General features: G+C 61.1%; 1 protein-coding gene and 1 non-coding gene across 4 annotated transcripts in view; one reads left to right on the forward strand and one right to left on the reverse strand.

Moving 5' to 3' along the window:
- The window catches only part of SH2B2 (SH2B adaptor protein 2), a 23,105-nt gene extending 1,730 nt beyond the window's left edge, over positions 1–21,375 (forward strand). Inside the window, exons 1-9 of one of the 3 annotated variants that reach the window (XM_073884184.1) lie at positions 41–276; positions 10,207–10,967; positions 13,357–13,458; positions 15,120–15,211; positions 16,551–16,642; positions 16,758–16,922; positions 17,399–17,607; positions 20,124–20,295; positions 20,835–21,375. In XM_073884184.1, coding sequence (XP_073740285.1) covers positions 10,236–10,967; positions 13,357–13,458; positions 15,120–15,211; positions 16,551–16,642; positions 16,758–16,922; positions 17,399–17,607; positions 20,124–20,295; positions 20,835–21,178 — 1,908 coding nt within the window. In that variant the 5' untranslated portion in view covers positions 41–276; positions 10,207–10,235 and the 3' untranslated portion in view covers positions 21,179–21,375. Of the gene's footprint in view, positions 1–40; positions 277–10,206; positions 10,968–13,356; positions 13,459–15,119; positions 15,212–16,550; positions 16,643–16,757; positions 16,923–17,398; positions 17,608–20,123; positions 20,296–20,834 lie in introns of those variants that run through there. The other 2 variants (XM_025864559.2, XM_025864560.2) reach the window with 2 other exon arrangements.
- TRNAE-CUC (transfer RNA glutamic acid (anticodon CUC)) lies at positions 9,025–9,097 on the reverse strand. Its single transcript has one exon. It is a non-coding gene; the product is annotated as a tRNA-Glu (tRNA).
- Positions 21,376–26,554: the final 5,179 nt, after the last annotated feature.

Raw genomic sequence — 26,554 nt, forward strand, 5'->3', positions numbered from 1 at the left:
GGCACGAGGGGGAGCGGGCGGGGCGCGCGCGGCGCGGGGCTGGGCTCGCAGCGCGCGGGGCTCGGCCGCCGGGACAGCCGAGCCGGGGCCGCGCAGGGCCCGCGAGGAGCGCACGAGCCTTCGAGGTTGCGGACGAGGGAAGGAGGAGCCGCAGCCAACGCCGGCGCCCGCCCGGAGGGAGCCCGAACCCGCCGCGGGCCATGAGCCGCCGGGCCGCGGTCGGGGCAGCGCTCCGCCGGCGCCCCGGCCCGCCCGATCACAGCTGAGCGCGTGTAGGTACGGTCTGCTTGTCCTCAGTTCCCTCGTCCATCTCCTCAGACCCGGGCAGTCCCTGAGGGCGTGCGTGTGTGTGCGCACGGCTGCCCCGGGAAGCGCGGCCGCACGCGCCCTGGTCCGCGCGTGTCGTCTTTGTGTGCGCGGGTGGGAGGGAGCGCGACGGAGGGGATGCGCCCCCGGCGGGGACCCACTCGCCGACACCCCCCCTTCCCGGCCGGGCGGGAGTAGCGGAAGGGGCCGAGCCGCCTCCGGAGCAGCTGCGCCCCCGCCCCCTCCTAGGGCCCAGGGCCCGCGGTGGGGCGAGCGCAGCGGGCCCCCTGGAGGAGGGGTCTCCGGCTGGGGAGCGTCGCGAGGGAGCCCGCGTCCCTTCCCTGGGCTGCGAGGGCGGGGGGCCGGGCCAACCTGGAAGGAGGGTGCGAGCCCCGGGAGCACCCTATCCAGTCCACAGTCGCCGGGCCGGCACGCCCTCCATTCGGCCCAGGCCGTCTTTCTCACGGTCACCAGTTCGGTCCGCCTACCCCGGGAGCTCTCCGACCGCCCTCGAGAGTGGGGAGGACCGCTGTGGGTGCCCGAGAGGCCGGCGCCTTTAAGAAGGGGCGGGTTCATGCCCTCCATTCAGGCCCTTCGGCCTCAGCCATTGATGAACCTGCGGGCCGCGCGCGGCCCGGAACCGCGCCAGCCCAGCCCGCCAAGGCCAGGCAGAGGCTGGGACCCGACCAAGCCCCCCCATCAGCCCACGAAGTGAGGTCTTCAGAGGGAGAAGTCTGCAGTGACTGGGGTGCCTTAGGATCCTCAGGGCGGATCGGGCAGCCAGCCTCAGGAGTAACTGAACGTGGATAAGCCAGAATCGGTGTTCACACCGACCTGGTGCAGGGGAGAACCTCAGGGTTGGGAGTCAAACCCGGGTTGAACCCTGCCTCTGCACTTTGAGCCTCCATTATGTACCTTGTAAAATGGAGATGGTGCTGCCTCCCTCCTAGCTGGGTGACCAGCAAGAGTTGTCCACTCCAACACAGGCCACTGATCATGGGGTGAGTGAGGGCAGGGGGAGGGAGGGGAGGTTTCCCTAAGAGGCTGTGGTTGCCTCTATGGGGGACGTGACCTGAGGCCCCCCCCCCCAACTCTGTGGCTACTTTAAACAGATTTCTTCCTTCCTGGCCTCCCTGCTCCATCCAGGAGGCGATTGGTCAGGGGAGTGACCTAGAACCTTACAGCCCTAGGAAATTTGGGAGAGGTGTGGCAGTAGGGGTCAGTGCTGTTAGGCTGGCATGAGTCAGGGCGTTTGTGGGGGTCTGGAAGGCAGAGTTTCTCACCAACTGCTCCCTTGTACTCCTCTCTCCCTCTAGAGGGCATGCATGATGGTGGGCAAGAGATTCTGAAGCAGGTTAGTTGAATGGTTCTAAGTAATCGAGGGTTTCTATATACACGCTTTTCCTCTTACCTGCTGTGGAAAATGTGTCTAAATTTTCTAAACCCTTCTTCCCTCCTTAGTGGGTCTCCTAGGGAGAATACACACACACACAACCACAACAAAGAGTGGGCTTCCCCCAAGGCTGAGCATTTGGTTTTGAGTTGATGTGCCAAGTCTCATGTAATCTTCACATTAGCCCTGTGGGTTTGGTACTATTATTATCCCCATCTTACAGAGAAAGAAACAGATCAGGGAAGTGAAATGACTTAGGCCAGAGCCACTCAACCAACAAGCCAGGCCTCTAAGCCACTTGTCTCTGACAAGAGCTTGGTCGTGTACCTCTTGCACTGTGTACCTATCCTGGGTTGTGTGGAATTAGGGTTTTAGGTGCCATGGGTCTCCTGGCTGCTGTGCCCATGGGGTTCTTGGAGTCTGCCTCACTTCCTGCTCCTCATTGTCCACATGGGACCGAGGGGCGGCGGCAGCCTTGGAGCCTTGGGGAAGTTTCTCTTCCCCCCTCACCTGGTTAGGTCTGTTTTCAGACCTTCCTCTGTCTAGAGGAGGTTGTAGCCCACACCTCTTTGGGCAAATCAAGGCAGGGTATCAGTGTGTAGGACTATAGCATCTTTTGACTCCTCTGGATGATGCAGGGTTTGGGCTCCATTCTCCAGATACTTCGGACCCTCTGTGGATAGGGCCCACCTGTGGGGTGGGTATAACACCTGCTGGGGGCTCATGGTCTGGTGCTATTGTAGAGGGGCAGGAGAGGGAGGGTGGAGGCGGGGACAGGACAGAGGGGGTGTTCCCAAGGCCTCCACCAGCTCAGGGGCCTGGCGGCTGTTGGGGCAGAGGAGTGGGAGCAGGTGGGGCAATGCCAGGCTGGGTGCTGAGACTCCGGGCGGAGAGCAAGCAGGGGTTGGAGGAAGAGAATGTAATAGAACTCAGAAGTGGTAAGTTTGAGGTGCCTGGAGATCAGCCAGGGTGGGAGCTCAGTTGTTCAGGGAAAGATCCAAGGAAGCTTTATAAGCACCTGTTAGTACCCAGAGGTCTGTGATACTCAGAACTGGGGTGGGGGGGAGGGGGTATTGGAGGTCTCGGTTAGGAGTCACTGGTATGTGTGTCATGGAAAAGTCAGAAGGCAGACTGGTGGGCTGGGTAGTAGGAGTTGAGGGGGGGTGTCTTACAGGTATCAGGGGCTGGGCCAGAGAGGTCTGGGAAGGGTATGAATCCAGGCCTAGGTGAGATCCAAGGCACTGGGAGAGACTTCAAGCTGGAGAGGGGGTGCCTCCGCTCTATACCCAGGGAGGGCAGGGCGAGTGCAGCTGGAGCCATCCCAGCCTGCACTCCACCGACAGCTGTCCAGGAACTGTCCAGCACCAGGTGCTCCTGAAGGAGAATGGGCTTCCCTCCTAAGCCCCCAGGCCCCAGCATAGCTCACTGTCCTGGGCCCCACTGCCTGCTCATCTGACTTCTATTTCCTCCAGGGCCCGGCTCTGGACTCCCCTGCCCTTCAGCCTGTCAGCATGCCCCTTCTCAGGGTGGGCATCTCCTTTCCTTTTCCTGAGGTGGGGCCTGGGTACCCCCCCACCCGAATGCTCTCAGAGGAGAGCTCCCCAGGGACAGGGCCCTGTTTTGAGTAGCGCATGCTGCAGAAAGGGACAGATGTGAACTCAGCTCCACCCTCCCCTCTCGCCCATTCTATGGCGCTGGACCCCCCCAGGATGTCTCCTGGCACACGGTGGGAACCCAGTGCAAATCCAGTGAATGACAGGTCAGTCACCGCCCTTGCCAGAACCCTCTTTACACACTGTACAATGGGCAAATCCTCTCTTCCTGGCAGGGAAGATGTGAGAGAAGGGTCTGAAACAGGGACATAGCTCAAATGGGTGTGGGTTCTCGGAAAAGACCTTGGCCACAGTGTGGAGCCTGGATTTGTTGGGGGTTGGCGGGGACAGTGGGAAACAGAGAGGCCAGGGAGGAGCCATCTGCTCAGAGCAGTGAGAGGACAAGAGGAATGGAGGCAGAACATTGATGAAGTAGAAGTAAAGCTTTGATTTCTTAACCAATTACCTAAGGACTTTTTTTTTTTTTTTTTAAGATTTTATCTGTGCGCAGTCTCTACACCCAACATGGGGCTCAGACTCACAACCCCAAGACCAATAGTTGCAGGCTCTTCTGACTGAGCCAGCCAGGTGCCCCGAGGTCTCAGGCTGTTAACCTTCTCCACCGTCCCACGTGTCAAATGACCAGATGTACAGGTGGGGGCACAGGCAGGCAGTGGGGCCTCTGGGATGGGAGCAGCTGTGGGGCCCCCAAGGACCAGGGGTCTGCAGGTCCCAGAGCCAGCAGGGCTTGTCCAGATCGGGGGCATCCGTGAAAGCCCAGGGGCTCACCAGAAGGGCTTCCACCCTCCCTCAGTTGGCAAAGGCTGGCTGTGGGTGAAAGGCATGGGGGTTGGGGGCCTGAGCCCAGAGCTGCTCCAGCTCTTGACAGCCGCCTCCAAATGCTGCTCCTCAGCATGGGCCTTGGACCCATGAATCAGTCCGTGTGGGAGAGCAGGATGGTCCCCTTCCGTGCTACAGACACTGCTGCTCCAAAAAGCCCGGCCCACCTGAGCGCCCTCCCCCCCAACCCACTGCTACCCATATAGGGCAAGAGTCCCCAGGGCTCTTACTCTGCACCTGTCCCTGTCACTAGCCACAGCGCCCTCCTCCCACACCCACTCAGCCGCAAGGTCCCAGGAGGTTCAAGGTTGTTAAGACCAGAAATGATGCCCACTTGGGCCTCCTCCGGGGTCATGGGGTGAACATAGATATTCTGTGTGGGGGGCTTGGGGAATTCCAGCCACACCTCACTCACAGGAGGCCTTGGTTCAGAGTCTGCCCTGGGGGGACGCGCTGGGAGTGGCGGCGGGGGGGGCGGGTACTAGACGAGAGAGCCAACACCCAAGTACCCAACAGTGACACGGGGAATGTGCGCTGTATACTCTGTGTCTCCGTCCGCGGGGGAAACTCAGGCAGGCAGCCCATAGGCGGAAGGCACTCCTGGAGGAAGGACTAGCCCAGATGTGGTCTGTGTCCTGTGGGGGCTGGAGGGGACCGCCCCACAGAGGACAGAAGGAGCGTTCGTGGTCAAGGGTGGGGTTGGGTTGGCCAGGCCAGGTCCATCCTGAGAAGCCTGGAGGACAGGACATTGGTGGGCATGGTTGAGGCCGAGGGAGGCCTTGTCTTCTCTTCTTGTGTTGGGGGGCCCCGGGTAGAGACCACAGTTTCCCCATCATGAATGGTTCTTTGGGGGTCACTGCCCACCCCAGCGCAGAACAGAGCACCCTCACCACCCCTTTTGGCACTTGGCTGTCTGGGTGTTCCCCCGAGGACGGAGCTGAGCGAGGGGGCAGGAGAAGGGTCAAGGACCTTGGTGCTGGATGAGCTTACCCAGGGCTAGCCCCCCAGGACAGCTTTTTGGGGTGCTGAGTGGCTAGCTTGCCCTGCAGGGCCTCCTTCCCTTCCCTGGGGGCAGATCGTCTCCTGTGGTGGTAGAAGCTCCAGCTGGCGTTCCCGCACACAAGGCCCTGAGGCCCCTGCAGGTTGTGGGCCAGGCTGGTGCCTCCTGCCCCCCAGGCCTCTGCCCACTGCGGGTTGGATCGCTGGGTCGTCGGCCCATTAGGAATGGGCACATGGTGCCTCATCAATATTTTAAGGAATGACTGGGCCGTGGGGTCCGGAACTGCGTGTGGCAGGGGCTGATGATTGGCCTTCTTTTTTGTGTTCCAGTTGTGACTGCTATTTTTACCACCGGAAGGCCAGCCGCCCCCTCTCCCAGGCCTCTAACCGGGTGTGTCAGGGGCGGGTGGGGGTCTTCCATCTGGGTTCCTGGCCGCGGGGTTAGGAGAATCCTCGGCTTGGAAAGGTGACAGGCAAGGACTTGATTAGGCTTCCCCCATCTCGCCTCCCGGACGCTCCCTCCCATCATGCGTCGGCCCTGGTGAAATGGGAACAAAAAAAAACAGGAGCCAGGCAGGCCAGCGGAGCCTCGAAACCGGCAGGGTGATGCATCAGGGGAGGGCGGTCTGTCCGGGTGGGCACCCTTTGTCTCCCGCCCCCGTCCTCACAGAAGAAGCCTGAAGATGAGAGACAACCCCTGCCCATTCCTGGTCCCAGGGGGGTGACAGTGGGGCCCCAGTCGTCAGCATCCAAGGGCCATGACAGCCCCAGGCCTTGGAGGCCACTGCTCAGCACCCCATTTCACTGATGGGGAGCCAAGGCCTGAGGAGACACAGGGCCTGGCCTGAGACGGCGAGCCCACTGTTGCCCAGTCCAGCGCCCTCCCGCACTGACTCAGCAGGTCTCTTCTGGCTCCCCAGGACCATAGGCAGAGGAACTGGGACCCTGCCCACAGAAGCAAGAGGGCCAAGGACCACTGGCGCCATGGGAGCTCAGGGAGGGAGGGCCAGTGCAGGGGGAAGGCTTCCTGGAAGAAAAGGTTTTACACAGTCTAAATGCCAAGGAGAATTTGAGTAGTCGGTAGAGTGAGGACGGCCATCCAGGCAGGGGCAAAGACCCAGGGGGATCCCCAAGGTGCCGCTGGAGGAGGGAGAGCCCAGGGCCAGCTGGATTCATCCACGAACCTTCCAGGCCAACCAGACGGCAGGGGCCGGGGTGAATTCGGCCACCCTGCTCCTGGTACCACTAGGATCCCCTCCCCACTGAGATTCTGCTCTTCCCACATCTGGGTCTGGTCACCCGCAGAATGGGGGAGGGTCCTGTCTCATTAATTGGGTGACACACTGGCTGGTCCCTAGAGAGGACTGGAAAAGCCTCCTGGCTTCACCACCCAGAGGTTGGCGGGGGGCGGAGGGGGGGGGGGGCCCGGCTCTGCCCGTGGCCACACGTGGATTATAACAGTGCACCATCTGCCTCCTGTGTTGTCCTTCCAGGGAGGGGTAGCCCTCCTCGCTATTTCAAAGTGAGGAAACAGGCTCAGAGGTGGGAGTTGTGGTTGGCGTCCCTCACCCAGAGGGTAGTGGGGCTGTCGGGCCTTGAACCCAGGTCAGCCAAGATCCCTGCACTTGGTCTCATCCCCAGTTTTGGCTCCAAGGGCAGTTGGGTTGGGGCTGAGCCCTCTGCTGTGGCCGGCAGCCTCCCCTTCACAGAAAGCCACATCTGGGCCTCTCTCTCCCCATGCGTAACTAGTGTGGGGCTCCCTGCTGGCCCTGCTGCTTGTAACTTTGACCTCTGGAGCCTCAACCCCTGTCCTTTCCACGTAGCCCCAGCCAGACCCAGGGGACACTGAGGGCTGCTGGGCTTCAGGCCTACTAGGTTCCTGGCCAGCCAGCAAGGGTGGGTAGGGGAGGTCAAGGCAGGCCTAACCTCCCAGTGCCTCCCAGGCCAGTGCCCACCCAGGGCATGGCCACAGCCACCATGTCCGTGGCAAGTTCTCTGAGTCCCACCCCTGGCTCCAGTGAGGACTAGCTGGGACGCACGCTGTGAGAGCCTCCCCCCAGGGCCCTGTCCGTCCGCTCTGCTCCTTCATCCCGCAGGAAGAATGGGGAGGACCAGGGATTGATGTGCAAACATGCCCGCTGGGACTGCTTTCCTCCCCCCCCCACCCCGCCCCTCCTCCCAGCCCCACGTGGGGCAGATGGGTGTTCACACCGGGAGCTGGCTTCCCAGGCTGCTGTGTCACCCAGTCTGAGCCTCCTGGCAGAACGGGGAGGAAAGGCCACTGTGGGGAGCACAGCCCTGCTGGCTGAGTGGGTGGGCTTGGAGCACAGGAACAGAGCCTCACAGGCTTAGCCTGCAGGGCTTTCTCCCCACTCCCACCCCCAAAATGTGCCCCTCAGCAAGTCAGGACAAGGCCTTGGCTCTCCACCTTCCCTAGAGGCCTCGGTGGTGCTGGTGGTGGCAGGTGCATTCCCACCTCCACCTTCATTCCTGGCATATGCCTCGTGCCTGCCTTCTGCCCCCAACGAGTGTCTATACCAGATGGGGAGACAGACATGGGAACAGACAGCTGGAGCACCCGGTAATTGGCACCTTGCTAGAGGGGCTTCTGGGAGGGGACTGTTGGAGCTTGGAGGAGACACTCATGCCACATAGTGGGGGGAGGCAGGGGGGAGGTCAGGGAAGGCTTCCTGGAGGAAGTGGCCCCTGGATTCATTATTGAAGGATGAGTAGGAGTTAGCCAGATGAAGAAAGGAAGACGAGCAGGCCCCATTCTCCCCCAATCCCACCCACTATGTCCTGAAAGTCCGCCTCCCAGTTACTGTTCATCCCTGCGGTAAGGTCAGTCTTCGTCCGCTTCCCTCTTCACTGTCATAAAGGCCAACTCTGCGCCCCCCTTCTCCAGGAAACCTTCCTAACTCCCAGCTACCCTCTTTCTCAGGCCCGGATAGGAGTCTCTGAGCAGCCCTGACGGTTGGGAAAACTGTCCTCTGTGCTAACTAGCCTCATCAAGTGGCCCGTTTCCTCCCTGGGGCTGTCCTGTGGTTATTGACTGCCGGTCGATGGCCGAGGTCGCCCCGAGGTGAGCGGGAATTCCCACGGTGCCGTATGGCCCAGAGGCCCCACAGATGATCTCGTAGAAGTGGGGCAGCTATTTTTTACCAGGCATTTAATTACAGAGTTTGGATCCCAGAGGAGAGATGAGCTGGTGCTCCCAGGAGCTCTGAGGGAAGGGCCGTGCTGGGAAATGTGGGGATCCTGGGAGGACAGGTGGGGGCATGACCTGTCTCAGTTCCCCTAACACCAGGCTGACCCCCTCAGACAGGGGCTCCCCAAGGCAGGGCAGGACCTCATCACCCCACTTCCTCCCCACTGGTAATTTTCACCCTAGCCTAGGGGCAGGGGTGGAATATATAAACACAGCGGGCTGGACCTGTGCCCCCAGGAGCGGTAGCCACCTTGGGGGACAAGGAGGCAAGGCCCCCAAATGCCTGGGCACACCAGTAGTTTGGCGAGCCAGAGTAATATAGGCTGGATGGGCCTGGGAACAGGAGCGAGCTGGAGGCCCTACCGCGGACCTCTTCAGGAAGGCCAGGTTTGGATGGGAGCTCGGAGGGAACAGCATTCCAGAAGGTGGGAAGAGTGCAGACCATGGGGACAGAAAGAGGTGAGAACGCAGTGCCTTCAGTGCCAGTATGAAAAACAGGTCCTACTTGATCCACCCTGGAAGGTGAGCCCCGGGGTTCTGGAGTCAGGGGGCGGATCCCAGGCCCATCGCCAACGAGCTGCGTGTTCTCGGGCCCCATGTGAGGGCTTAGGCAGTGACAGCTGTGACGTGCCCGACACATCCATTTGTTCATTCAGTGTTTTATTATTATTTTTTAGTAATCTCTGTACCCAACATGGGGCTTGAACTCACAACCCTGAGATCGAGAGTCGCACGCTCTACCGGCTGAGCCAGCCAGGCGCCCCCATTCATTCAGTGTTTCCCGTGCCTAGCCTGTGCCCAGCACTGGGGACATAGCCACTTAAAACATTGCATTCTCAGGGGAAGGGTGTGATGGGGAGTGGGGGATAGGACAGCACAACCAAGCAAGGGAACAACTGGTATGCCAGATGGGAATAAGCACCACAGAAAAGTAAGCAAGCCGAGGGCATGCAGACAGCAGCGCTGGCTGGAACAGGAGCATTCCTTACTCTCAGTAGAGTGGGGGCCAGGGAAGGCTAGTGGACAGGATGGTAGATGAGCAAAAACCTGAAGGAGGTGAGGGAGTGTGGGGGAAAGAACGTTCCGGGCAAGTGCAAGAGAGAATTGCAGGTGCAAAGGCCCTGGGGCGGGCCCCAGCAGCAGCCAGAGCAGAGTGGGTGGGAAGAAGTGGCAGGAGATAGGCTCAGGGAGGTAAGTGGAGGCAGATCATGCGACAGCCTGGGGGTTATGGGTGGGACTTCTACTTTTACTCTGAGTGGAATGGGCGCCAGTGCAGGATTATGAGCAAAGGAGGGACCTAATCTGTCTTGTTTGAGGAGTGATGACTCTGTTCCTGGGTGGAGAACAGACTGGGGGGGGGGGGGGGGGGGGGGGGGGGGGAATGAGTCGAAGTTCTGGGGGACCAGTGAAGAGGCTGCTAAAGTATGGCAGGGGAGAGAAGAGGTCATGTGGGCCCCTGGAGGGCAGCCCGGATGATGAGTGGAGGAAAGGTTGGGTTCTTGGCATATTTCAAAGGCAGAGCCGGGAGGAATGCACACTTCTTCCTGTCCACCCACCTTTGGGGGCCCTCAGAAGAGGTCAGCTTAGGAAGCTAGGTAACAGGAGGCTCGTGGGGACCCCAAATCAAGGCACCTGGGACCGCAGCCTCCGCCAGCCCCAGAAATGACCTTGAGAATGCCCTTTCAAAAGTGTGACGGGGGGGGGGAGGGGACCCCCTCCTGCAGACGCTGCCGTCCTTCTCTGCTCCGAATGGCTGCATGATGTCGCCCCCCACCCCAACACACACACAGCCCCAGGGAGCCCCGGGGGAAGAGGGGCCGGGTGGGCGCTGAGGTCCCAGAGTCACCCCGCGCTCTTGTCGCCCACAGCCGCAGGGGGCTGCGATGGGACGGGAGCCATGAATGGTCCCGCCCCCGGCCCCGCCGCCGCCCCCGCCCCCGCCCCGGTCCCCGACTGGCGGCAGTTCTGCGAGCTGCATGCGCAGGCGGCCGCCGTGGACTTCGCGCACAAGTTCTGCCGCTTTCTGCGGGACAACCCGGCCTACGACACGCCCGACGCCGGGGCCTCCTTCTCCCGCCACTTCGCTGCCAACTTCCTGGACGTCTTCGGCGAGGAGGTGCGCCGCGTGCTGGTGGCCGGGCCCGCGCCGCGGGGGGCAGCTGAGCCCCCCGACGCCATGGAGCCGGAGCCGGCGGGGCCCGCGGCGATCAAGGCGGCCGCCTACGGCCACTCGCGGAGCTCGGAGGACGTGTCGACGCAGGCGGCGGCCAAGGCCCGCGTCCGCAAGGGCTTCTCGCTGCGCAACATGAGCCTGTGCGTGGTAGACGGTGTGCGCGACATGTGGCACCGGCGCGCCTCGCCGGAGCCCGACGCGGGCGCCGCCCCGCGGGCCGCCGAGCCCCCTGCCGAGCCGCGCGACAAGTGGACGCGGCGCCTGCGGCTGTCGCGGACGCTGGCGGCCAAGGTGGAGCTGGTGGACATCCAACGCGAGGGCGCGCTGCGCTTTATGGTGGCCGACGACGCGGCCGCGGGCCCGGGCGGCACGGCCCAATGGCAGAAGTGTCGCCTGCTCCTGCGCAGGGCGGTGGCCGGCGAGCGCTTCCGGCTCGAGTTCTTCGTGCCGCCCAAGGTGAGCGCCCGGCCCAGCGTGGGGGGCCGCTGAGGGTGCCAGGAGCTGGCTTCCGGGGCCACACCGCTCGGCGGCCTGCCCTCCTCCATCCTTCATCCGGGGCTCCTGGGTGGCTGGAGCCTCCCAAACAGGGAGGGCGCCTGAAGTGTGTTGGTTCCCGGTGCGGCTCCCAGGCTGCAGCCCAGTCCCTGGTGGGTGGCCCTTATCTGACCCAGGTTTTGAAAGCTAAGCTTCTAGCTGTCTCCAGCACTGCTGCTCGCCTAAGTGCACCATGCCCCCTCCCCAGCTTGGGGGCTCACCATCGGAGCCCTGGGGGCGGCTATGGGCCTCCTCCCGGGTGGCACACCTGCCCTATTGGGAAAGTGGGAATAATTGTAACAATAGTGCCCATTTTCTGAGGGCACACGGCATGCCGAGCCCTAAGCCTGGTGCATAATCTCATCCCCCCAGGCCCCCCACAGGGTGGGCATCATGATCCCCAGGTCACCAAAGAGAGAACAAAGGAATACTCAGAGAGGAGGTGTGGCCTGCCCAGAGTCACAGAGCTGGTGGGTGGCAGAGCCGGGCTAATTATACCCACCACCCTGGTGGTCCTGAGAATGGAGGAGCGTGGAGGTGGGAGCTACTTGTGTGCTGGGAGGTTCGGAAAGGTGGGAGGTTGTGCTGGTGCAGCAGTTGGCAGCACCCCAAGAACCACCCAGCCCTCCCTCTCCTCCACTCCAGGCCCTCCCTACTCCCCGGCACCTTTAGTCACCCTGAGCCTCTCGCCTCTCTCCGTCTCCCAGGCTGTCAGACTCTGGGTGCACCTCCTTGCCTCTCTCTGCTGGAGGGGCAGGGTGTGGGCTCCCCAAGGCTGGGTGCCCACGAGCTGCATGGACTCTGGAGAGATGATTTCCCGGGGACACACTTATTGCCTTGAGTCATAGGACCCTGACTTCCCAAGGGGTTTTTGCCTGCCAGGCCCCCACCAACAGGCCCCTGAGAGAAACCCTAGACCACTAAGTCCAGCTCCACCTCTCGTCAAGCAGAGACCAAGGCCCGGGGAGTGGCGCAGGCGGGGTGGGGCTGGCCCAGAGTCGCCCAAAGGGCAAGGACAGAGGCCCAGGGCTCAATGCCTCTGGGCCTGAGTGGCAGTTACAGCTGCCTGGCTGTAAATAGCGTCCGCTGCCCTTGGGGGAGGAGGTGCAGCAGCTGGGACCTCTCTTTTAAAAAGTCTCGCCCGTCCTACCATTCACCACTCGTGCCTCAGCTCTGGAGGGATGGCACCGCCTGCCGGCCCTGGCCAGGGAATGGGAAGGATGAAGTGTGGCTGGAGTGGGGTCAGAGGCCACTCACTGAGCTTGGACAGCCGCATCTCGAAGGCCGGGCGCAGGAATCGGCCCCTCCGGCCAGCGGGAGCCCAGCTAGAGCCCCCAGACCAGGCCCGCACCGCCCATCTGTGTCTGTTCTCCCTACTCCGGGACCCTGAGCCCCGGCCCCACTGGCCGGCAGGATGGCCTGCCCTGGCCCACCGAGGCCCTCAGTCCCTGCTCCAAGCCCAGCCCTGCCCCCACTGGCTGGCGGCCAGTGCTACCAGGAATTCCCATCAGCCTGCCCACCCAGCGTGCGGCCCTTCCCTTTTCCTCCAGAGAAAGTCCCTGTTCTGGAGCCCAAGCCCTGCCGGGAAGCTCAGTCTCAAGCCAGCCCTGGGGGGACTTTAGGGCCGTGGCCAGGAGCCCTGGAGCAGAGTGAGGAGGGCCTAGCACAGAGCGGCCCTCCCTGGGAGCCCTGACAGCTCACCTTGGTTAAACCCCACACTGGTCCCTTTTCTCCCCCCGGGGACACGGCCCTGCCCCTCTCCAGGAGTCCTGTTCTAAGTCAGGGACCCCAGAGCCATGCTCTGGAAAGTCTGGTCTAAAGGGGGAGGGCAGCATTTTTTTTTTTTTCCTCAAATGAACTAGGATAGACTAGAAATTCTCTCACTCCATCACATACAGGATAAACATTGTCTGGTGAGACATTTCAGGGACCTTCTTACCCAAGTACATATGTAGTGGGTCACGATGTCAAATCTATTGCTTACTATGGGTCGGGGTCAAAAATGTGAAGACTACAGACATGGTAGGTACACAGGGCAGGAGGGCAGCCCAGGTGGAGTTTTCCCCTCGGGCTCAGAGGTAGGAGACTCAGAATTGGGTCCCAGCTCTGTCTGTGACTTGCTGTGTGACTGTGTGGGGAGGTCCTGTTGTTTCCCAGAAACCCCCTCAACTTATGCACCTGTGAGCAAGAGCCAGGGCTGCCACGGTGCTCCAAGCTGAGGGCGGCTCTGACCTCTGAGGGGTGGGAGGGTGCAGAGGCTTTCAGAAGACCCTGGGTGACTCTCTCACTGACGCTTCCTCTGGCCTCCCAGGCCTCCAGGCCCAAGGTCAGCATCCCTCTCTCGGCCATCATCGAGGTCCGCACGACTATGCCCCTGGAGATGCCAGAAAAAGACAATACGTTTGTGCTCAAGGTGAGCCCCACCCCCGGCCGCCCCAGGCCACCTCCGCCTTGGGCAGCACAGCCTGAGGCTACTGCAGTGGGAGAGAGGGTGCGGAGCCTGCTGCAGGGCCCGGGAGGGAGCTCTGGTGGTGGGGGCCCAGGACCGGCCACAGATGCCTGGCACACAGCTAGGCCTTGAACCCGGGCCTGGGGCTAGAGCACCGCGGGCTCTGGCCCCACCTTTTGGGGCCCCCCCGTTCCCATTTCCCCCTGCCCGTTGAAGGTCCCCTGAGTTCCCCTTCCTTGCCTCCCTTCCCCAACTGGAACCAGCATATACCCACCCCACAGCCCACAGCACCTATGCAAATGGCCCCGTCCCTGGGCACTGGGGCGTGGGGACCTGCCTGGTCCCACAGAGGGCACAGAGGCACCGAGGGTGGGCGGGGGAGGCACCCCGCTGGGTCTGGGGGCAGCTCTTCCTTTTCCCAGGCTCCGCCTCGCCAGGGTGGCCTGCTTGGGTTGCTGAGAACATGGCTCCAGGCTGCCAGGGCTGTGGCCCTGGGCCTCCTCGAAGCATTGAGTGTTTGTGAAGCCAAGGCCCCAAGGAGGCCTGGTTCCACCACCACCCCACCCCCAAAGAGGCGTGAAGCCCCCACCCTCCCTCTTCAGGCTCTTCGTTGGGTTTATGTTTTACTCATCCTTGTTTATTTAGCCACGAAACTCCCTTATTCATTTAGCAAACATTTGCCAACCTCGTACCCTGAGTCACCCCAGGCCCCCGGGGGCTGAGGACATAGTCCCTCCCTGCCTGGCTTTCTTGTATGCTGGGTGAGGCAGGCCCAGAGCCTCGCTCCCGACAGCCGGCTGGCCACTGTGCTGCCCACGGTACCCAGGAGCCCCGAGGCAGAGGGGCTCACCTACCAGCCCCACTCTGGGCCTCAGTTTCCCCATCTAGTCAGACAGGGGTGGAAGATGGTCTCTGAGGCCCCTCCCAGCTCTGAGCTGCTGGGAGGCAGCAACTGCATTTTCACCAGGAGACACACCCGAAGCTGAGAGCCCGGGGCCTTGGCATCACGGAGATCTGGGTTCAGGTCCCAGCGCTGCCCCTGAGTGCGGGTGTGAGCGAGTCACCCGACCTCTCTGACCCTCAGTCTTCTCCTCCGTAAAGTGGGGAAAACCTACCACCTCCTTCACAGGGCTGTTGGGAAGAGGTCATCAGATACGGGCAGGGTGACGCTCTGGGCACTGCCTCTCCCAGTGGCATGGGGCATAAGAGGTAGAGTTCTAGGCACTAAGGCGTGGGAGCCCCTCAGCTCCGTGTGCTAGGCCAGCCGGCCCTTCTTGGACTTGAGGGTTGTGATGCTCTTTCACCCCATCTCCGGGGTGCCAGGTCAGCGTGGCTTGCTCAGAGGTTGCATCTCCAGGGCCCGAGGACCTGAGCTCCGTGGGGCTGGATATCATCCCCAGCGATCCCCACTGCTGGGCCCAGGAGGGAGGGGCTGCTGAAAGCGCGGCCAAGGCTCTGTCCTAGGGACTCTGGCCTGGGCTTGGGGTGGTGCCCGACGGTGACCACACTGTCTTCCCTGCTGCCCACACCAGTGAGCCCCCGTGGCGGAGGGGTGGGATGAGCCATTTGCCCTGGAGTCTGCAGCCCTGCACTGAGGGCTGGACTCCTGGCCACCCCCTCCCCAGGTCGAGAACGGAGCTGAGTATATCCTGGAGACCATTGACTCACTGCAGAAGCACTCATGGGTGGCTGATATCCAGGGCTGCGTGGACCCCGGGTGAGTGCCCAGGTGGCCCCAGGATGGGTGGATGAGGTGGGGGCCCCGCTGGGTAGTGCTCCATGGTCCCCCCCCCCCCTTACAGGGTGAGGTTTCTGGTGAGGGAGGGAGCTGAGCTTGGGAGATGGGTTTTCTCACGGCAGTCCTGGCCAGGCTCATTCGGACCCCCAGCCCCAATAGGCTCTTGGGGGCCTGCTCCACAGGGCCAGGGCCTAGGGAGCTGGAAGAAAGTCGGACTGGGACTTGTCCTTACTCCAGGGGAATCTGAGAGCACTAGGAAATGGGCAGTGGCGGGGCGAGCGCAAAGGGCCAGAGGTGGCAGAACAGAGGCAAGGCCCCGAATCCGGCCCTGGGGCTCAGAGAAGGTATACTGGTAGAAGTACTCCTCTCCTCCTCCGAGACTTAAAGGAAGAGCGGGCCTGAGCCAGGCAGAGGGGACTGCCCAGCCAAAGACGGGAGGGGCGCAAGGGCCTGGGACTTGCAGGGGATGTCCAGGCCTTTGGTCGGCCAGGCGTAGAGCTGAAGCGGGAGGTTGTGATGAGAGCCTAGGAAGCTGGTAGGTCGGAGGCAATGGGGAGCCATGGCTAGTAATAAGCAGAGGGCAGTACCGGGCAGCTGTGTGAGGAGGAGCAGCGGGGAGCCTGGCTTCATGATCCAGGAGCGATCCGAGGCCGGGAGTAGGAGGGGCAGGCCGGCCAACAGCCGAGCATTTGGCTCTTCTGGCTAATGGGGTGAGTCAGGCCCCGGGGGGAGGGGCTGCTGCTTTCTAATTAACAGCTTCATTTGAGGAAGCGCAATTAAAGGCCTGAGTGCCTTCCAGGCCCCCCTTCCCTGCCCCATCCCCCCAATGGCTGTGCTCCGTCCTCTGTCACCGCCCCCCAGCCATCTACTGTGCAAATTCTTCCCCCAGCCCCTGTGAAGGTGAACCTCACTTTGCAGTCTTTTGGAACTGGCTGGGTCCCAGACACCTCATGTCGCAGGCAGGGAGGCAAAGGCCGTGGCAGGGGAGGGAGCTGCCCTGGAATCATTTGAGGGACACCCCCTGGGGTCCCAGGAGGAGGCCAGCCCCTCGTGGGTCAGTGGGAAGGGCTCATGTGGCCTCAAGGAGGACTGCACCCACTCGGAGACCTCTCCTTATGGCCCAGGCATGTCCCTGGTGGCCACAGAGCAAGCTGATGGCTTGGGACGGAGGGACATGGAGGCAGAGGGACCCAGACGAGCAGGAGAGGGCTGCTGCTGGCCATGGGGACTGTCAGCCGTCATTGGGGTTCCGCGAGCAGCCCGTGCTCGGGGTCTGAGTCCCATGGTGGGACACGGTTGTGCCTTCCTGCCTTCGCAGGGACAGTGAGGAAGACGCCGAGCTGTCCTGCACCCGGGGAGGCTGCCTGGCCAGCCGAGTGGCCTCCTGCAGCTGTGAGCTGCTGACAGACGGTAGGTGGGGGCGGGGCTGGCCAGGGGGAGTGGAGGGCAGGGTTAGCGGGGGTGCTGGTGCCCGGATGGCCCAACAGACCCATGCGCTTCCCCGCCCCCCCCACCTCTTCTCCAGCAGCGGACCTGCCCCGGCCCCCAGAGACAACAGCAGCCGTGGTGACAGCACCACACAGCAGAGCCCGCGATGGCGTTGGGGAGTCCCTGGTCCATGTCCCGCTGGAGACCTTCCTGGAGACACTGGAGTCCTCGGGTGGCGGCGGCAGGGACAGCAATAATACAGGTGTGTGCACAGTCTTCTCTCCCTGGGCCTGCTTCCTGCCCCCCCCACCCCTCCCCCAGGCCTCAGGGGCCCTCCTGAGCCTCAGAAGCCGTGATGTTCCATCCTGACGGGAACACTGCATGGCAGCTCAGTGGTTCTGGCTTTTGTGAGGGTGATCCCTCCCACAGGCCCTCGAGTCCATGGAAAAGGAAGGAGTGGAGTGTCAAGGGTTGGAACCAGGGGTTGGGGACAAGGAGACTTGACTTGTTCCCCGGTTTCCTGCTGACTTATAGAGTGACTCCGGGACAGTCGGTCTTCCTGTGCCTCAGTTTACCTGATACACTGAACTAGTGAGTTGGGTTGGTTCCCTGACTCCTTCTAAGAATATTCAAACAGCATTTTATGCAAATACCCAAGAAGCTGTGGCATCTCTTCTCTCGTTTACTCACCCCTTCCGCTCCCTCCCCCACGCCCCTCACACTGCCCTCCCTCTCCAGGGGAGGAGGGAGCGGAGCTGGAGCCGGAGGCTGAGCCTGAGCTGGAGCTCTCGGACTACCCCTGGTTCCACGGGACGTTGTCACGGGTCAGGGCAGCTCAGCTGGTGCTAGCAGGCGGGCCCCGGAGCCACGGCCTCTTCGTGATCCGCCAGAGTGAGACTCGGCCTGGGGAGTACGTGCTGACCTTCAACTTCCAGGGCAAGGCCAAGGCAAGTCAGCCAGGGCGTTGAGGGGGTGGGGGAGGCGGCAGTGGGGGGGGAGGCGGGGCACACGGGAGCAGTGTGGCCAGCCCCGAGGGACGGGTAATGAGGTGGTCCTGGTCCTGAGGTTGCACCTGTGCTCCAGGAGCAGGCACGACTTCCCACGGGCGTGCCCTCACCCCACCTGCATCCCCCCACACACCTCCCTGAGGGGTGTAGTCAGCCCCAGATGTGGCTTCTTAATTATCCAGATGGGGAAGTCGCCCGCTGGTGGCTGAGCCCACAGGAAGCCGGGCCCTTCTGAGGGTTTCACTTTGACCCTATGCATTGGGGATCGCTTAACCACTAAGGCTTCTGGGGGTCTCTGCCCACAGCCACGCTGGTGCAGGGCCAAGGTCAACCAAGGCCCTCCTGCCCCACCCACATGCAGCTAGCCTGTCTCCTTCCCTGCTCAGGTCAGTTCGCCAACCCCTCCGGAGCCCCAGCTCTGAGCTAGGCCCATGGCAGCCCCAGGGTCACAGAACCACACACAGGCGGGCCTCAAGAGCTGGGCAGGAGAGGAGGAAGCAGACTGGGCCACAGGGCCGCCATGCAGGGTCTGCAGGGGAAGGGGTTCTCCTGACCCCACCAGCCAGAATAAGGGGTCAGTGACCTGAGGTGTGCAGTGGATGGAGAATCCTCGAGGTGAAGAAGGGAGATCCAGACAGGGCACAGCAAGGGGGTAGCAGTTGTGCCCAGATGGAGGGCTCTCGAGGAAGGACACTGTGTGCTAATAACAATAAGGTGCAAAGGAAAATATGACAGAAAAGTTAATGATGTTGGGGTGGGGGGGTTGTGGTTACAATGAGACCAGAATGGGCGGGAACCTCGACCCCGCTCCCCGCACCATCCCAAATTTCCGATAAGGCAACAGACCCGGCCCCGGCTCCTCCCAGGACACCGTTACGGTCCGTCCCTGCTGGAGGAGGGGGCACCCCAGGACTCCTGCTCCAGCCCTCCTCTGGTGGTCAGTCTCCCAACCCCCGGCTGGCCTGGCACAGGCCCTCCCCTGGCTCCCTGGGCATCTCTCCTTGGCAGCGGTGGCCCCAGCATGGAAGAGGCAGCACCTCCCCCGGGGTACGTCCTTGGAAAGCAGCTGCCCTTACCAGTTCCTCTGGCAACGGGGCGCGTAGCGCTGTCCCTGGCAGCCCGAAGTTTCCTTCTGGGGCAGCATCGCCTCATGTGGCCTCCCGGGAGCGCCTGGATCTGACTCGTGCCCAAGCCAGAGGCTAGGATGGTGCCCAGCCCTCTATGGGGGTATGGTGGGGTGGGGGAGTGGGGGGTGGTGAAGCAGGGTGGGAGGCTCCTCTCCTTCCTAGGGCATGACCCAGCCTTGAACTCACCCCAGCTGCGGCCCTCAGAGCTGGGTGACTATCCAGGGTTTGACAAGTTAGTCGTGGGATAGAGCAGGACCTCCAGCCTACTGTGTGCACACCCCCTAGGCAGCTCTTTTCACCTTCGGATAATAAAAGTCTGGAAGGTTTTCCTGAAAATTGAGTTGCACCTTCCCCCTGAGCCCCAAGTCTGCCTAGGCCTATGCCCTCAAAGGCCCTACCCAGACTTGATGCTGTGGTAGGACCCCACTAGGCTGTTCCTCTCCAGTTGAGCCCCTGCCCTGGGCTGCCAGGAATGCTCCCTGGGTTCGCCACACTGTTCTGGCACTTTCTGGCCCTGCTGAGCGGCAGAACTCACTCATGGGACTACCTTCCACCCCCAGGGCTTCTCTGTCCTTTATGCAGGGGGCCAGGCCAGCTTCCCCCCAGAGACAGCTACTCTTCCTCCTGCAGGACACACATTGAGCAAAATAGGGCTGAAGCCAGAGACCTGTGGCTCACCACAAGAGACCACAGGCTTGTGGCTCCTCTCCCTGTGGCACTTGTCACATGCAGGCCCTGGAGACCCACGGAGGAACCAGCTCTGTTCCCTGTGCTCCAGGTGCTCCCACTGCAGTACCATTAAGAAGGACATGTGGTCACTCCTCCCCAGCTAGACTCAGGGTCTTTTCTGCACCACCACCCCCCCCCCGCCGGACCCCGGGCTTTGGCTCTGCAGGAACAGCAGGCCGACTCCTAGCCTGCAAGGCTGGGAGAATCACACAAATGAGTTTTCTTCCTAGCTCTGTGACTGTGGGTGACTCCCTCCCTCCCTATGCCTCCGTTTCCCCATCGCTAACATGGGGACTACAATCTCTACCTTCTGGGGCTATTGGAGACTAGAGATGGGGGTGCAAAGGGCATGATGCATGTGCTCCTAGCATGGGGACTAAATGCACGGCTCCCTTCAGTCCCCAGCCTGGCTGTTACCCTCCTTCCCCATCCTCACTACCGGAGTGACCCCCTAAGAGGCGGCTCAGTGTGTGAGGTGCCCCTGCTCTGACACAGCCCCATATGGTCTCTGTGAGACTTGGTAATGACCCTCAAAGGCGTTTGCAAAGCAGTTGGCTAGCCCAGGCCCCCACCACTGACCACACCCTCCTGTGCCCACAGCACCTGCGCCTGTCCTTGAATAGCCACGGGCAGTGCCACGTACAGCACCTGTGGTTCCAGTCCGTGCTTGACATGCTGCGCCACTTCCACACCCACCCGATCCCACTGGAGTCCGGCGGCTCTGCAGATATCACCCTCCGCAGCTATGTGCGGGCCCAGGGCCCCGCACCCGGTAAGATTTCTCCCAGTTGGCCTATGTGATGGCTCAAGCGGACAGGTGGGCCGTAGGGGGAGGGCGTCACCCACAGGCTGCTGCCCAGCACCGCTAGCCGCCGCCCCCCCCCCCCCCCGTGGGATGAACACCAGGTCTTGGGCAGTTGTAAGCAATCCGGGCCATCAGGGTTGGAGGGAGGGGGGCAGCGCAGGGACCAGGTCCGGGTCCTGAGTGACTGGGGGCAGGCGGAAGGTGGTCGCTCAGAGGCAGCGCTGAGGGATTCCCTAGACCCCTGCAAAGCTGGGGCTCGGGCGCAGAGCTGCTGAAGGAAGTGCTGGGGGGCGGGGAAGGGTGTCCGGCACATGTGGGTTTGTGTGTGCCCTGTCGCCCGTCCCCGTGACATTAGGTATCCAGGGAGGGGGGGGGCTGGAACCAGGAGAGCCAGGCTACCCCGTTCCTGCGGGTCTGCGCGTCCGCGTGTGACGCGCCGGGGCTGGGGACAGCGGGGGCGACGGTGCCCGGCTGGGCCCTGACGCGCCCGCGCTCTCCCGCCGCAGCCCCGGGGCCCTCGGCCAGCGCCGCGCCCGCGCCCCCCGCCTGCTGGAGCGAGCCGGCCGGCCAGCACTACTTCTCCAGCCTGGCCGCGGCCGCCTGCCCGCCCGCCTCGCCCTCGGAGGCGGGCGGCGCCTCGTCCTCGTCCGCCTCGTCGTCCTCGGCCGCGTCCGCGCCGGCCGCCCCGCGCCCCGCCGACGGCCCGCTGAGCGCGCGCAGCCGCAGCAACAGCGCCGAGCGCCTCCTGGAGGCGGGGGGCGGCGGCGCCGACGAGCCCCCGGAGGCCGCGCCGGGCGAAGGAGCGCGGGGCCACACGCGCGCCGTCGAGAACCAGTATTCCTTCTACTAGCCCCGCACGGCGGCGCCAAGGGCCTGGGGCCGCCTGGCCCCGCCGCCCGCCGTGCGGTCGCCCCCCCGCCCCAACCCGTGCCCGTCCATCCGGCCGTCCAGCGGACCCGGCCGGCCCCAGCCCGGCGCTGGGTGGGAAAAGCGAAGCTCTTCAGTGAAGACATAAATGTTATTAAAGAGCCTGTTTTAGGGACTGCACTCGGCTCTCCTGTCATCCTTTCTTCTGCTCTGGTCTCGGGGACTGCGGGGAAGGACGTGGGGGGGGGACCACACATGGCATCCCCACCTCCTTACCCCCTCCCCCCATTGAGCCCACAGTGGCCTGGCGCCTGCCCGGCCCCCACCCAGCTCTGTCTTTGAGGGGACCCAGCTCACCGTCCAGCGGGGAGACGTCCGGGAGGGAGACAACCGGCAGTACCTGAAGGAGGCGTAGAGCTAAAGCGCTAGGCCCCACAGCAGGGCTCAGGGGAACTGCTCACAGGGAAGGGATGGGGGAGGGGGCTCTGGTGGAACTACAGGTGAGGGGTGACCTGAGCAGACGCTTGGGGGTAAGAATGCAGGGTGGCAGAGGGTGGGGGAAAGAGGAGAAGGAAGAAGTCCCCTGATGCAAGGACCCGGTGAGGACGGGCCGGGGAGCAAGTCATGGGGGCCTTGAATGCCAAGATGAGGAGCCGGTCCCTGCCTGCTGGCTAAGAGAGAGTAAGGGTGTTCCCGTAGGGGACTGCAGGTCAGTGGCTGGTGGGGCAGGTTTCCTCCACATTAGCCCTTTGGGAGACTGGGCGGTGGGAGAGGCTGGTTGACTCAAACTTGGAAGAGGCCTGAGGGCCCTCTCACCCTCCCCTCCCGCAGCCTCAGCCCATGCTCCCCTGCAGGCAGAGGTCCAGCCGGGGCTCCCGTGTCCCCGGGCACTGGAGACACAACCTCAAGGTCACAGCACGCCAGCCCTTGGGCACTACTCCCCCTGAGGAGGATCTCCCTCCTGCTGAGCTAAAGAGCACCCCCCTCCCCCCATCCAAACACCTCGGGCCCCAGACCCAAGGTTCCCCCACCCAGGAGTGCCCTTGCAGGGCCTGCGTCCATGATGTGTCAGACCCCCAGGTCAGCCCCATCCTCCTGGGTCTGCAGCTGCAGCACCCACCGCCCTTCCGCACGCGAGGGCCATGAGCACCCCCACTGGGCTCCCAGGGCTTTGCTGCTGTAGCTGCCCAGTCCCGGTTCACAAAATGACCCGGGAGTGACTGAGCATTGCTCCTGCTGCACCCCGGAGAGGGGGGAGGACAAGGCCGGTGCTCTGGAGAGCTGCCTATGCCCCAGCATCTCCATCCATGTGCCTGGAGCCTCTTTGTGCTCCTGCCCCCGTGCCCTGGTGGTTTGGGGTCTGTCCCACACCCGACAGTTGCAGAGGGGGTCTGGGGTGAGGCTCAAGCTGGGCAGAAGCCCAGGAGCTGGTGAGAACTCTGGCTGCTTTCCTGCCTCTCAGTCATCTGGAGTCCCAGAACATTCCTCCCCTCCGGCAAGACGCCGAGCCACAGACATCATCCCAAGCCTGGGGCTCCATCCCTGCTCCCTCAGTGGATTGCCCCTTGGAAGTGTTCAGAGTGGCCTCAGAGGCAGGGGGTAAGCCTTGAACACAAAGTGCGTGGGCCTTTGGGCCCTCCCCGCCCTCCATCCTGACACAGCGGGCCACGGCGGAGTGTCCTGAGTGTCCCGAGCGGGAATCTGGGCGTGGAAGTAGGGCAAAGTAGGGCACTGAAGCCTGTCACCTTTGCTGAACTGGGGGCAATGAGAAAGTGGCAGAGGGTCTGCACCCACCCCGAGGATGGTCGTCAGGCACTGTTCCTGAAGTGTTCCCAGGGTAAAGTGAATCTGGGGGAGAATGGCAGAGAATGGGGATCACCGTGGGCTCTCTAAGGCACACGAGGGCCCAGCAACAGGTGGTCAAGGGGAAAGGAGGCTCTCTCCACAGCCTGGCCCCCAAGGTGAGACCCTCAGGCCTACTACTCAAAGCGGTGCTCCCAGAAAGTCCAGACTCCGTGGGACCCTGGGGAAACCACGGCCATGGCCCAGTGGCAGCGGCATCTCTGGGGGTGGGGGGAGCGCTTCAGGTGCCCGTTGTGTGCAGGTCGGGCCCACAGGGGAGCAGGGGACAGCCAGGGAGGCCCATTGCAGCGTTGATGGGCAGCCACAGAGGGCTGGCGTGCCCGGGCTGCCTGTTGGGGGCACTGACAGGGCTGGGGACCGCAGGTGTGAGGGGCAGGGAGTGGTACAGGAGAGCAGCCGGGTTGAGGAGGCCTTGAACGCCATCCAGACCGGAAGGGCCCTGGGGAGCCAGAACCAGTTTGAGACGGGAGCGGAGGTGGTCTGTTTTGTGTTTTGGACAGATCACCCTGGGGCCGGAGGGTCGGGAGGAGGGTGGAGTGGAAGGGGTAAAAAGAGAGGCCCGGGGGCCAGGGAGGAGGCTGCTGTAGGTGTGCGGAGGGGTGATGAGCAGGGCCGGGGCAGAGGAGGAGGAAGAAAGATCATCCGCAGACTGACGGGAGGGGGCGGGGGATCTCTGGCTTGAGGCCTGGAGGCCAGCTGGACCCACCTGGAGAGCTCCACCCGAAAGGGGCTGTGGAGAACTTAGAATCCAATCCCCACACCTGGGAGAGAAGGAAAATCTTGTCCTTCTCCAGCAGGGGGCCCCAGGGACTATCTGGCTCTCTCCAGCCCGGGGCCACACCATCCAACCCTTGCTCTCAGATCTCCCAGCTCTCCCTTTAGGTAAGAGATGGGGTTAGAGCCTTGGAGGCGAGCCACTGCCATCGATACGCTCTCTTGGGTGGGGCCCTCAGCCCAGAGGCAGGTACGCTGTGAGGCTAAGTCTGGGCCCATGCGCATGACCGAGATGACCTGGTCTCAGTGCGCTTTGGGCTAAACCAGGGGTGCAGGGTCTCTCTGGGAGGGCACCCAGGTCTGACCGTGGGAGGTGGGTTTTCCCTTACTCAGCCGCCCACCAGCCAGACCACGAAGTGGGAAAATGCTCTCCATCCTGCCTGCAGATGTGAAACCGAACTTGCTCCAAGGCGGTCATCGCCCTGTCATCTCCGTGGGAATTGAGGTATGCGTGCTGGGGGGAGGGCAGAGGGTCCACACCTGCACCTGCTCCATCAACACACAAAGCCAGTATTTTATGGCCTTGGTGGTAAAAATACTTTCAGAAATAGAATTGGCGTACCAGCAATGATTCAAATAAACAGCCTCCTCGGGTAGGTGCTCCTAACAGCCAAGTTGGGGCCCTTTTGGAATAGAAGACATAAAATTCCTGGGACCTGGAGGGGTTCTTATATGCTCAGTATTAAGAGACCTCAAAACAGCGCTCTAATGCAAATTTTGAGTAACGAGGCTCATTCTCCCCAAATCCTTTTAAAAAGTAAAAAAGAGGGGCGCCTGGGTGGCTCATTTGGTTAAGCAGTCTGACCGGCTCAGGTCATGATCTCAGGGTCCTGGGATCCATGCCAGCTTCAACTTCAGGCACCGCGCTCAACAGGGAGTCTGTTTCTCCCTCTGCCCCTCCCCCTGCTTGTGCTCTCTCTCCCTCTCAAATAAATAAGATCTTTTTTTAAAAAAGAGAAAAAGGGGGCACCTGGGTGGCTCAGTTGGTTAAATGTCCAACACCTGATCTCTGCTCAGATCATGATCCCAGGGTCGTGAGTTCAAGCCCCGTGTTAGGCTTCACGCTAGGCGTGGAGCCTACTTAAAAAAAAAAAAAAGTAAAAATGTTTCATCTGGCCCAAATTACCATCCTGCAGGTAGGAAAGGGCAAGGGTCCTTAATCCCTTTTGTGCCTCAGACCTCGTGGCAGTCTGATGACGCTCGGAATAATGTTTTAAAACTCATGAAGCAAATGCGTAGACTTGCAAAGAAAACAAATTATACTGGAATTCCGCCAAAGTATTAACTGTAAGAAAAAATTCAAATAAAATTTTGAACTTGTAATATGGTAATATACGTGCTTCTTTATTAACACTTCAAATAGCAAACTCTAGCAGCAGCTCTAATAATCGCCATAATTCCAAAGGATGACTCGTGTAATTCACACTTCAGAGTTTCTGCAACAACCGAGATCTGATATGAACATATCCCTGACTTCTAGCCGTGGCAAAGCGGCAGGTGCTGCTAATACTGTTGTGGTTTCTCCTTAAATTAAAGAACTGTAACTCTTAGAGGTGAAAGACATAATTTTGCCCCCATTCAAGGTCATGGACTTACAGAATGATTTATGCACGAACCATCGCAGGCCCTCAGATGAACAATCCTGCTCTAAAGAGTGAAGACAGGGGCGCCTGGCTGGCTCAGCCGGCAGAGCATGTGACTCCTGATCTCAGGGTCGTGAGTTGAAGGCCCAGGAAGAGTGTAGAGCTTACAAAAAAAAAAAAAAAAAAAAAAAAAAAGCGAAGACAAATTACATGTATTTGAAATAGAATGTTCAGAAAGTGGCAGGGAACAATGACACCATAAGAAATCAAATACCTCCTATTCAAAAAGCCCTCCGCTGGTCCCCCTGTCTGACTATCTACTTGCGGCATAAATCAACCTCCCAATTACTTGAGCATGATCAAGAATTCTGATCTTGCAAAACAAACTGGACAAGGACCCAGGCCTTAGAGGTGAAAGGGGTCTTGTGTGGTCTTGGAAAATGTTCTCTCACTGACCTTATTCTCCCTGTTTTAGACTGGTTGGAGAGAGCTAATCAAAAGTAAAACAATGAAAGGTTTTATGCCCATGTAGATTTATGCACTATAACTTTCAACTTGGAGCTTTGTAAATTGGAAGATTATTTTTTTTTTAAGCTGGCTCCATGCCCAGCGTGGAGCCCAACATGGGGCTTGAACTCACGACCCTGAGATCAAGAGCTGAGCTGAGATCAAGAGTTGGATGCTCAACTGGCTGAGCCACCCAGGCACCCCTGGAAGAATATTTTATGACTTAATTGAGATTAAAATGTGGTGCTCGGGAGCTTTAAAAGATACCAGCAAATCCATAAAGACAGAAAGTAGATTAAGGGTTACCTACGACTGTGGGAGAGGGGAAGTTATTGCTTAATGTGAACAAAATTTGCATGTGGAGTGACATAAAAGTTTTGGACATAGACATGGTAATAGTTGCACAACATTGTGAATATAATTAATGCCACTGAATTGTACACTTAAAAACGACTAAAATGAAAGAAAATATGGCTAAAATGTTAAATTGGATGTGATTTATATATTTTTTAATTCTTTTTTAAAAAAGATTTTATTTGTCAGAGAGAGAGAGAGAGAAAGAGCACAAGCAGGGGAGGGGCAGAGGGAGAGGAAGAAGCAGACTCCCCGCTGAGCAGGGAGCCCGATGATGC

Source organism: Callorhinus ursinus, unplaced genomic scaffold, assembly GCF_003265705.2.
Source record: "Callorhinus ursinus isolate GAN/ISIS: 27379988/994484 unplaced genomic scaffold, GSC_fseal_2.0 scaffold55, whole genome shotgun sequence".
Taxonomy (NCBI): domain Eukaryota; kingdom Metazoa; phylum Chordata; class Mammalia; order Carnivora; family Otariidae; genus Callorhinus; species Callorhinus ursinus.